The 11953-nt window shown below is 32.7% G+C and overlaps 2 protein-coding genes across 3 annotated transcripts; one reads left to right on the top strand and one right to left on the bottom strand.

The window, feature by feature from the left end:
- Positions 1–1332: 1332 nt before the first annotated feature.
- On the bottom strand, positions 1333–2052 carry Teh1 (tipE homolog 1). Its single transcript, XM_068763722.1, has one exon. The coding sequence runs from the start codon at positions 2011–2013 to the stop codon at positions 1333–1335; it is 681 nt and encodes a 226-aa protein (XP_068619823.1). The 5' UTR covers positions 2014–2052.
- Positions 2053–2866: 814 nt separating this feature from the next.
- Pus1 (Pseudouridine synthase 1) lies at positions 2867–10511 on the top strand. Of its 2 annotated transcripts, none has more exons than XM_068763535.1 (8): positions 2867–3052; positions 3624–3665; positions 4982–5213; positions 6227–6393; positions 7138–7411; positions 8469–8568; positions 9124–9279; positions 9890–10511. In XM_068763535.1, the coding sequence occupies exons 1-8, from the start codon at positions 2977–2979 to the stop codon at positions 10349–10351; spliced, it is 1509 nt and encodes a 502-aa protein (XP_068619636.1). In that variant the 5' UTR covers positions 2867–2976; the 3' UTR covers positions 10352–10511. The 2 variants fall into 2 exon arrangements, with proteins under 2 accessions (XP_068619636.1, XP_068619637.1); XM_068763536.1 differs by having other exon boundaries at positions 2867–2974.
- Positions 10512–11953: the final 1442 nt, after the last annotated feature.

Here is an 11953-nt window from a genome sequence, read left to right on the forward strand (position 1 = left end):
GCAGACTTTGTACTGTCACAAGTTATTAGAACGTTAAAAAAAATTAACGAAACAAATATCAATATGCTATAAATAAATGCTATAATGAATGCACCCGTAACGAATCATAGTGTGTTTAAAATCAGAATAAAATTTTTCTACCATTAATTTAACATTGAAAATATTATTACAATAAATAAAAGCATATTTTTAATTCTGTGACGGTTAGTTCAATGCGGTTGGTTGAATTTTATAAAGCACAAAGTTTTATTGCATGAGATCCGAGGTCTTAATGCCATTTTGCAGATATCAATGCCAAGGTCATAACACAATCTCTTGTATCTATAACAATATGAATGCAAACAAAAGATGCATTACGTAAATAATACAAACTTTATATTCATAGTTCAAACAAAATGTAATACATTTGAAAAGCTTCACTTGTTCCATTGTTATAATGAGAAGAAAATGTTTTAAGCAAATTGAAAACGAAAAAAACAACTGTTTTTTTTTCCTTAGTTTTGATTCAAATATTGTGTACAAGTTTTGTTTGCTTGAATCGAATTAAAACTATTAATATTTTAGGCGTCAATAATATTTTACACATATATATATATATATATATATATATATATATATATATATATTTATATACCTTAAATATGATTCCCACGGGTTTATAAAGTCATATTTTTTTTCGATACAAGGATTCCGTGTGAAAAATATTGTTTTTTATTACACATACTGTAGTTTCATTTCAATTACGATAAGGAATCTCTTACCACCTAAAAAAGTAGATATACTAGGAGTACTCCTTAAACCTTTTAGCACTTAAAATCGCCAAAAACAGGTAAAGGGAGCACTTTGAAGGAACGTTAAAAAGCTCTACTTTTATGTATCGAATTCGAGAGAATGTAGAAACGGGATCTATATAAGATACACGATTGATTAAGCCTTGACCTCTATAATTCAATAACACACATGACTAATCAAGGTCAACGAAATTTGAAATTTCATAAATTTCTACTTTGCTATATTTTCAGAATCATCACCTTCATGTCAGCCGATAGACACCCACTGGAAGGCATAGATCTACCTTCCAGTGATGGCATCTAGCAACTTCCCGCGACTTTGATGTCTATATCAGACTACATAGTGGGGGATCTACTACGCCATTTGTAAAATATATAAAAGTAAAAGAAATTTGAATTCTTTACCACGATAGAGGCGCCTTAATGAAACAACATTTTGCATATTTACACACATTTACTTACGACAGAATGTACAATCGAATATCGTTTAGTTAATTTTGTGCCATATAGATAAACACACGAAATTGGAATGGTTAAAGAACTAACCAAGTCTATACACAGATGTTTCGTCCGGTGATAGAGTCGGCAAGCGTGGTGGGCGGCGTGGGGGACGTCGACGGCGTCTCGGTCTACATTCGCAGTGCAGAGCGCACAGGCCAATTCCAGCGCATCCAGACAGGAACAAAGGTAACGCCAGGGTCCTAGTAACTGTAGCCACTTGTTCTCCTCTCGACCAACGAGGGACCACAACTGTAGTATCCGCCCTCGACCAGTAACAAGGATATCTAGCTCCGACATATCCATAGTTTATAGTGAAGTTGTCACAGTCGACAGCAGGAGGGTACCCGCATCCTTTTATATTGACGTAGAGTACAGCTGGACGCCATTCCTCGTTATTGGATTTATATTTCACATGTAGCTGCGTGCATTTGTAAGCGTCGCTTGTGCATCCTTCTCTACACGACGCCCATGTACAATTATCTAAGCCGAGTCGATCGTCACGTCTTTCCGTCACACACTCTGCGGGCACTGGATCGAAGTCAGCAGCTAGAGCGCTCAAGGCTGGATCTGCATACAATGGTACCAGAAAAAGTAGTGCAGAACCTCCGCCACTTAGAACCGCTGCTAACATAACAGTTATATATTTCGTCAGCTTTGCGCGTGTTTCCCCTCTTCTACGGGACCCACGCACAACCAACCTTTCTGAACTTCCACCTCTCATTTTTATCACTGCGTCAACCCATTGTGATTTAATGTCGTCTTCTAAAATAATTGGTACTTGTTGGGCATGCGCTGATTTAATACATGCGCAATGAAACTTTGATGCTAGTGTGTAATCAGGTAATTGTTAGGTCACCTATTTCATTACAATATGAATTGCTTAATATTTCATTAAGTAAGCAAGTATTTTATTGTATCTATTGTATCCATATAAGGCAAATATAATTATCACTCAATTAATATATGAAAATAGGAAAAAAAGGAAAACATTATAGTATTTCAATTTTCTAATTTTTTTTAGAAATGTATATCAATATTTTAAAAGCATGTATTTTTTAACATTCTGTAATATTTGTCTTAATGGTTTGATTTGGTAATATATGGTAATATAATATATAAAATAAGTATTTAAATATAATTTGCTTTTTTTTAAAATGGTTACATTACGAACACTATTTTTATACAAAAAATATTACTGTTTATTTTGTAGATATAAATAACATGGTTATTTTCAATTTTTAATCAAACATCACAGATTTAAAATTACAGAATCCTAATTATGACTAAGATGTAAAAACCGCCGAGAATATTTAATGTTAAAATTTTAGCCTTATAGATACAAAATTATGTATATACGGAAATATTATTTTATTTGTGGTTGCTTATTGTCAATCTCAGCTTTGTTTTTCGACCTATGTCACAAATTATAATTTTTGTTTTACTAAACCTAATTAATAAACCACTAGATGTAAACTATTGCAAATGATATTAATCAGCAATTATGATGAGTCTTGGGGAGTTGGTTTGTTTGTAGTGTTTCCAGACGTTATTAAAAAATGTGTATGACATAAGTGTACATCATTCCACGATCTTTGACGTAATGCAAAATGTCAGAAATGTTTTTGTAACTGAATTTGTTGATTAAACAATTTTTTAAAGAAACATTTATAGTGTTATTTTAGGTATGTCTGTCAGATTATTAAAATCAATCGTAGGTTCTATAAGACAGAGTCTGCTGCGACAGCCATTAATTAGACCAGGTAGATAAATACTGAAGATATTACACGTGTTTAGATATTTCTATTTGTTCTAGATGTACTGAAGTATGTTAATTTATATTATTGTTAGTTATTTAATTTATAAATTTAAATCATGACAAAAATATTATATAATTTTTATTAATTCAGTTTATAGTATGTAAGTTGTTTTTAGGTTAGTAGAAACTTGTAATGTTTTTAAAAAGTACATATATTTTTTGAAATAATAGTAGTAATAATTTGAAATTATAGGTTCTATAAATTTAATCATATTACAATAAAATTTTTCTGCTGAAATTTAGATAATGATAACCTTGCGGAAGCCAAAATATTTTTGTTTTCTTAATATTACTGGTAATAATGCATATCATGTTATTAAAAAACTTAGGAATTATATTGATGAGCGGATAGAATAAAGGAGATAGAAAAATTTATTATTTTTTATAAAATTATAGAAAATCTACTGTAATCCATAGTATATCTAATTTATTTTAATTTTTTTTTGCAAAATGGCTGTATATTTGTTAGGAATTTAAAATTATTTTCATTGATAAAATATAATTCATTACTACAGATACAACAAAGGAAAGAAAAGCGCTTAACATTTTGCCTAGTGGTAAGTGTTACAAGACATTTTCTTGATATCTAAGTTTAGATTACAACTTAATTACAAAGCTATTAATTGACAACAGTAGCTAAATGTGAGAACCCAATGGATAAAACAGCAAGTGTCTTGTAGTGTGTCCATCTACAAGATGGACAGTCAGCCTTGTTAAGATTATTGGAAGGTGCTAGATGCAGGCCGCTTCCAACAGGTCCTATTGCAAATCTAGGGGGAAATCTATATCCAGTAGAGGGTGAAGATTCTGACGACTTTCACTTAAGTTTCATTTACCCTGTAAAAACATAGCTGTTTGTCTATCAGTGTTTACAGCCTTATGTCTTGAAGTGGTACAGAGCAGAGAACTTAGCCTTGACTTCTTCAAAATAAGCTTCAGGGCTCATAAGCTATTATAGTATTGGAAGGCCACTAAACTAGCTTCTCTATTGTATATCTAGTAACTAAGTACAAGGTGATTTAGACTTGAGCTGTCACTTGATATATGTTAAGCATTCTGTGTCACAACTAAATGAGAGAGCTGTACCTTGAAACCATCCATTGCTTCTATTGGATTTTATAGTTTTATTTGTCACACTATATCTTGGCTGGTCACCTACAAACATTGAGAGCATATCTTATTAATATGAAATGCTTTGGCTAAATTTGGCTATAATTATTATTTTTAAATGTATATATAAGCCTAAAATATGTACTTCATATCAGTGTGATTTAAATATCTGTAAATAAAAATCATTATAATAAAAATCATAAATAAATAGATATGCAGAAGAACCAAGGTTACCAACATAGCTTGAAGAATTACTCGTCTGAAGTAGCAATGGGTGGGGTAAATCTTTATACAACCGAGGGCTGTTAGGGCCTATAGTTTCTCTTGTGGCGACCACAAGCAGGTTGATATAATGATTGCTAGGCTCTCTACTAAGTGGATACCCAACTAAGTGGTCTGGGGAAGTTGCAAGACAGGGTCTTCATGGCTATCTTTGAGGAAGGCCTTGTAAAAAATATGAATATATTTATAGCACACAATACAATTATAATCATTTAACTTATAAAAGCTGACACCAAAAAAACTACACTTATATTAAATAAACATTTTAAATAAGGAATATTCATATAAATATTCACTAGTCATTTCCAATGAAATGCCTTCATGTGTAGGTATGTGCTTGTACATGTGTACTAGTTTTCCATTGATCTGTATCTCTGTGGACCATTCTACATGCAGCAACCTCCTTAGTCATATTGCATATTATCTAGACACAAGTGCTTGTATTCTTTAATTGATAGTTTTAACAATGATATTTTTATAGCAATGGAAGCTCCAGCTGAAATAGAAAATGATGACCAACTAGTCCGTGATAAAAATTTCACACGATACAAGAAACGGTTACGGAAGCGTCAATGGGAAGATAATAATCAGAATAGAAAGGAAAATGGGGAGACAGATGAAAAAAAACTTTGTGAACCGGTGGAGAGGATTAAAAGAAAAAAAATGGCAATGTTGTTAGGATATTGCGGTATAGACTACTATGGCATGCAGAGGTAATGTACATGTTATATATTGTACTTTTTTTAAGGCCCCTTCAGGGGAAACCTATCATGGTTGGCACTGGTTCTTTATTATGCCTTCTCCTTACTTTCTTGACAATTTCTTCATTTACTTATTTTATCCTTCACAACATTATATCTCCTTCTTGTATATATCCTCTTCCATACTTCGCCTTCTTCCCTTCATCATTTCAAGCTCATAGTTGTATTTTACAATTTATACCTTTGTTCCTGTGGAACACAAGGAGGACTAGGTTTTATGCTAAAAGTATAGTTATAATAGGTTCAATTGGTAATAGGGAACCCATCGATGAAACTTATAATCAAAGATAAAAAATTTCAATAACATTTGTCTCTTATAACTGTCATAGTTTAATAATATATGTATTTTAATAATAATGTTTTAACAGATAAATCAGCTGCTTAATATAGGCTTGCCCCAAAGATATACCCTTACCACTTCCATAACATAGTAATTGTTGCCATACTAGCGTAAGGATAATAATTATGAATAAAAACAATTAATTAATATTGAAAAGAAACATTTGTCGAAATGTAGTTTTAGAATGGACACAGAGATGGTTGAATTTTTTTTTTTAAAAATATGTAGATAGACTTGTTTTCACTATAATAAATAATATTTATTAAGTAAAAAGGTTTAATTGAATAATTTAGGTATAAGCAATTTTTTTGATATCATCAAAATGTCAGTGGTTTTGTATTGGACATCCACATGTCTCTTTAGTCGTTATTTTGTCCACCAAATAGATCAGTATAGATTTCTAAAAAGACTGCTAGGAAGCGGCCTTTATGGAGAGATTATTATAACTTGTTAGCATTATTTTTCAGTATGAATTTCTGTACAAATTAATATTAGATATAAAAGTTATGTAATTATTAAGATAATGTAAATATAAAATTTTTCCAGTCATTTTAGTGGGTAGTGTTAAGTGTCTGATCGTTGATATTGTAGAAAATAGAATTTATCATTAGTATAACTCATACAGAAATCCCGGCGTAAGAACAATAGAAGAAGATCTGCTAAAGGCATTGTTGGAAGCAAAGTATATAACAGAGGAGGACTTTAATAACCAACAGAACGCGCAGTTCCAGAGAAGTTCTCGGACAGACAAGGGTGTTTCTGCAGCTCGTCAAGTTGTCTCACTTAAATTACGTAAGTATGCTTAAGTAACTCATTTTTATTATTAAGTGTTTTAAAGGATCCTTTCATTTTGAAGTACTTACATTGTAGAGAAGCAATAGGCACAGCAAAATATTAACTGGTCGGGTTTAAAATACACTAGGACAGAGGCTGTCGTCCTAAATGGTCATAGTAGTTTTGATAATTATATGCTGTAGCAGTTAAGTTAGTGTACCAGCAACAAGAGTGCAAGATATATTACAGCTGTGGAGATAAACATGTATAGATATCATGATATAAAGTAGTTTCAAGTGTTAGAAGTGAGAGTTTTCTCGGAGTAGTATTGATTCTAGTAGTTTGAAGTGTTATAATTGAGAGTATTCTCGGAGTAGTATTGATTCTAGTAGTTTGAAGTGTTAGAATTTAGAGTATTCTCGAAGTTGTATTGATTCTAATAGTTTGGAGTGTTAGAAGTAAAACTGTTCTTGCAGTAGTATAGATTCTAGTAGTTTGAAGTGTTATAATTGAGAGTATTCTCGGAGTAGTATTGATTCTAGTAGTTTGAAGTGTTAGAATTTAGAGTATTCTCGAAGTTGTATTGATTCTAATAGTTTGGAGTGTTAGAAGTAAAACTGTTCTTGCACTAGATTCTAGTAGTTTGAAGTGTTAGAATTGAGAGTATTCTCGGAGTAGTATTGATTCTTGTAGTTTTAAATATTAGAAGTGATAGTATTAAAGTTTATTATTAATCTTACATTTTAAATTTATTTTTTTCAGCTTTAGAAGTTGACATAGAAGAAATAAACAAAAGATTGCCAGATAGCATTAAAGTTTTCGGTGTGAAACGGGTCACTAACAAGTTCAATTCCAAAATAAAATGTAATGCGAGAACATACAGTTACACTCTACCTACCTTTGTATTTGAACCAAGTGCAGTCACGGTAGAAGAAAGGAAATTGTACAGGATAACAGGAGATACCTTGAAAAAGGTTAATGACGTCTTGGATGTGTATAAAGGAACTAAAAGTTATCATAATTTTACTGAGAAAAAGTAAGTGTATTGACACTTAATGTCTTATTCAGACTGTATACAGTCTTTTTGTTGGATGTTGTATATTGACACTTTATATGGTGGATATCGTATTTTGACACTTTATATTGTGGATATTGTACATTGACATTTTATATGGACACCTGGAAATTGTGGGATTTGGACTTTCTAAACATAAAAATTATTTATTATCATATGTTTTACTACTACGGTGATGATATTTGAAATCAAAACGTGGATACTTACGATGGCCCCAGAAAGTTTAAGGTCACCGACGTAGCTGTAAAAATTACTCGTCTGAAGTGGCAGTGGGCAACATCGCCCGTTGGGGTGGAAAGGTTCTCGAGTAGACCCACTTGAAGGACCAACAACATAGCTAAGATCCCGGGAAGACTAGCAGCGAAACCGGTTTCTGTGACGATTAAGAAAGGGACTACTACTTCCGCTATGCAGCAGTAGTCGTGCAATTAAGTGCACCGCCCGTCAGACGCTGATAAATGGGCGTGCGGCAAACAATGCGAAACACAACTACCACCGTTAATTCACTCTACACGTGTTTCACTCCACGGGGCTTCCTCAGATGTTACACCGACCAGTGCCAAACACCGAGTCATTACTAGCGGAAGTAGCTATATATTAGTCCCTTTCTTAGTTAGGATGGACTTTCGCGAGGTAACGCCTGAATCTTACAACTATTCGCTGACATGATGAAATGTTTTATTGAACGTGTATAACATCGGTGTTTAGAACATTTAATAAGTGTTGGAAGATGGTGGATGCAATCCGGTTCCAACTGATGTTGTTGAAAATCAATGGGGGAGGTTTAAGTCCAGCAGTGGATGTCCTATGGTAAAAATGATGGTGCTGCATGAACTAAAAAGTAAAAAGAAAAGTAATATTAGTAATTTATCTAATATATATCTTATGATAATCAAATTTCTCTTCATTTAATTTGCTATGAAAATAATGTTAAAATTATTTCTAGCATGCAATCAACTTTATGTGTTGGTGGCTTTTTTATCATTAAATATGTATCTAATTAGTTTTATTGTTTTAGACATTACCTGGATCCCTCTTCATCAAGGTACATGATGGGGTTCACATTGGACAGGACATTTATAGAATCGGAATGGGAGTTTGCAGAATTATTAGTTAAGGTAAATGATTAACTATCCTATTTTGGAATTAGAGAAACTTTTTTATGTTAAAAAAGAATATTCGAGACTTCTTGGCAGGTAGGTTAATAATAAGGTAGGATGTATTTACTTTTAGACTACATAATATATGTGTAATTTATGTATATGTTATAGTATTTATTTTGGATATATACAGGATGATTGGTTGTAGGTGTAAAAACTGTAAAAAACTAATTTGCAGTTAATTAATAGTATGGGTACATTCTGTCCTGAGTGCACATGTGGCCCACTGCAGAGTATAGAACTCCCCCAAAGGTATCTATGGGGGATTTACCAAAGTGAGTGAGTGAGTTGGCAATCGCAGTATAGTATCATGGTATGCAGATGACGCAGTTGTCTATGCTATGCACAAAATATGAATTATACAGGAGTATACAAATATCAGGTATCGAACCAGCGGCCTGCAATCCCAAGTCTCAGTCCTCTATGGCCAAGCTACCACTGCTAGAATAATTATTATTAACAATTTCATTCGCAAATGCATTTTGTGTAATTTAAATATTTTTGTATTAACAGGGTCAAAGTTTTATGCTCCATCAAATCAGGAAAATGATCGGTCTGATGATAGCTATAGTTAGAGGGCACACTGACATGGCAACACTTGAAAAGGCATTCGGGAAGGAAAAAGTGATGATACCTACAGCACCAGGGCTTGGTTTAGTCTTGGATAAGGTATGGCAATATTGAATTAAATCTTTTATTTCTCTTTTTTTCGGTCTTTATAATATCAGCCCATAGATGTTCACAGCAAAGCATAGACCTCATTCAAAGATATCTTAGGTGTATATACCATACCGCCACACTTAGTAGATGGGTTGGTCTTACTCGGTTATAAATTTAGTGTTGAACCTATAATGTTTTCTTAAATTTTTCCCATCTTGGTCAGTGATTATCTAGTTGCCTTCCTTACCTGTAGTCTTTATGGTTCCAAGGTCAATTCCAGATAGAACTAACACCAGGAATCTTGTTTTCTGATGTGTTTGAACTGGGAAAGGTTTTGCCTCTACTTGTTTGCAGACTTTGGCTCTAAGGCTGATATTTTTGATGTTGTTCTAATATCTGAGCCAGTTTGTCTTTCAGACCCTCAGGGTGTCCTAAATTTCATATCATTAGATATCTTTTATAATGCTTCCAACTTTCCAATTAGTGACTTATTTTTCTTAATACCGGTCTTTTGAATTAACCTTTAAATATATCTTTTACTGTCTCCAGAGACTTTAACTGATAAATGTTTATTTAATTGAATCATTAATGTTAATGTATTTATGATGCATTTTAATAGGTACATTATGAAAGGTATGACGCCCGATACAAAGATAGTCATGACAGTCTAACCTGGGAGGAGGAAGAAGAACTAGTTAAGACGTTCAAAAAGGAAAAAATCAATCCTAACATAGTCAAAGGTGAAATTGAAGGTAATTCCATGGGATTATGGCTTGAGAAGCTAAAGATCCACAGATATGAACCCAGCGAAGATGTCGCCAGTGAAAACGGAACGGAAAATGATCAGAAAGGAAGTGATGATGGAGATGATAGTCCAATCAATGATGATGTGAAAGAAGTTAGTAATGAAGATGATGACGGTCCAACTAATGATGATTTAAAAGAAGATAATAATGAACATGACAGTCCTGTTAAGGCTGAGATGAAAGAAGTTAATGATGAACATGAAAGTCCTGTCAAGGTTGATGCTAAAGAAATTAAAATTGGTGACGAAACTATCAAAAACAAAAGTGATTTGTGATATGGAGACATTGTTTTTACTATTTCGTATTATTACGAAGACTTTCATCAAATGGCTTCAAATGGAACCATATCTTGTAGATGTGACAACTGTTCTATAGGTTTTCCATAAATCTACGTCAAGACGAAATAAGTTGAAAGAGCGTGTTAAAAAACGATTGTTAAATAATTTGGAAAAATTATAAACTTAGAGTTAACAGTCCAACAAATAGTGTTATTTTTCTTGAGAATCGTGCAATTTTAGTACGGATTATTCTTATAGTGTTTAAAACACAGTTTTATAGCTATAGTAGAGAGAACATACCAGTAAATATAATTTGAATTGATCTTTTTATTAAATTCCGGGAGTTACCCTATCTACTGCAACCTATTGACGTTGATTTATATGAAAACCTGTATATAATATTGTAATATCTTTATTGTTAAGAATAACACACACTGTCCCTGTTATAATTATATAGTGTTTACATATACTACGAGAATAAATTTAGTTTTCTCTTTTATCTAGTTTGTAATGGAACTAAATGTGGACTTAAAATAAAATCATTCCTATGCCTATGATGAGTAACAATTTTATGAAAAACTAATGCGCAGTATGGCTGAATTGGCTTACTCCCAGACAATTGGTATACATCATCAACAGAAACCTCAAATACTGAAGTGATAGATTAAGGTATTTTGACTGGTATATTAAATTAGATCAACAATTATTTATATATGGTGATGATTGGTTATCGAGTTCACCAAAGTAGCTCGAAGAATTGCTCATCTGAAGTGACCGAACCGAAGGTCGTTGGGGCCGGAAGGTTCTCGGATGGTGACAACTAGTCGGTATAGCACTGTGGTCAGGCCCCTAAGTGGACCAAAGACAATAAAGATCATGATAAGCGTTTGATTTCGGGCAACGCAAGACCGGTCATCGTAGCGATATTTGAAGGAAGTCTATACTTTGCAGTGGATGTCTACCAGCCGAAAATAAAAAGAATATACATTACTTCTGTTTGTACCCCAGTACAAATTATGCAATGACCCAAGCCAAGGCTACAAAGGCAGCGGTCAAAATTATTTACAGTAATGGAATCTAAGCAAAGAGTTTACAGCCTTCTGTCACCATCAAATCCAGTATAGATTGTGCCAGCAACCATAAACCCATTGGCCATGTTAAAAAAATACACCAATTGGTATTTATAAAATAAAAACAAGGAATAAAATGTTATATATATTAAGAAATAACAAAAAGCAAAAGAAATGGTTGTTTTATTAATTTACCTAATGTATTTATTAAGATTTTACCTCCAAATTTAAAAATGAGTGCTATTTTCAAAATATTTCATAAAATCTGGTTTTAACTTCAATTAGTGGCAGCAATAGTTGATGTTAATTTTAATCAAATACATTATTTGGTCTGTCTACAATTACAGGATAATAATATACATACATATTAAATGCAATCTTCGTAGAGCACTATCTTTATCCCACACTACCGTTTTGTCAGTCGTTGTATTTCGTGCGACAGAATAACGTTCTACAAAGCCGATTGTCTCTTTCCAAAAGTCGATGTGCAATATTTATCGCCAGATACTGTACCCTATTCAAAACGCAT

This window comes from Battus philenor, unplaced genomic scaffold, assembly GCF_028537555.1.
Source record: "Battus philenor isolate CCGP_79_NKW_IND1 unplaced genomic scaffold, ilBatPhil1.0.hap1 SCAF_18, whole genome shotgun sequence".
Classification (NCBI taxonomy): Eukaryota; Metazoa; Arthropoda; class Insecta; order Lepidoptera; family Papilionidae; genus Battus; species Battus philenor.

Coding starts and splice junctions, on each gene's coding strand:
- Pus1 (XM_068763535.1), top strand. CDS start 2,977: ATGTCTGTCAGATTATTAAAATCAATCGTAGGTTCTATAAGACAGAGT. Junction 8,569..9,123: donor TTGCAGAATTATTAGTTAAG/GTAAATGATTAA, acceptor TTGTATTAACAG/GGTCAAAGTTTTATGCTCCA. Junction 9,280..9,889: donor TTGGTTTAGTCTTGGATAAG/GTATGGCAATAT, acceptor GCATTTTAATAG/GTACATTATGAAAGGTATGA.
- Teh1 (XM_068763722.1), bottom strand. CDS start 2,013: ATGAGAGGTGGAAGTTCAGAAAGGTTGGTTGTGCGTGGGTCCCGTAGA.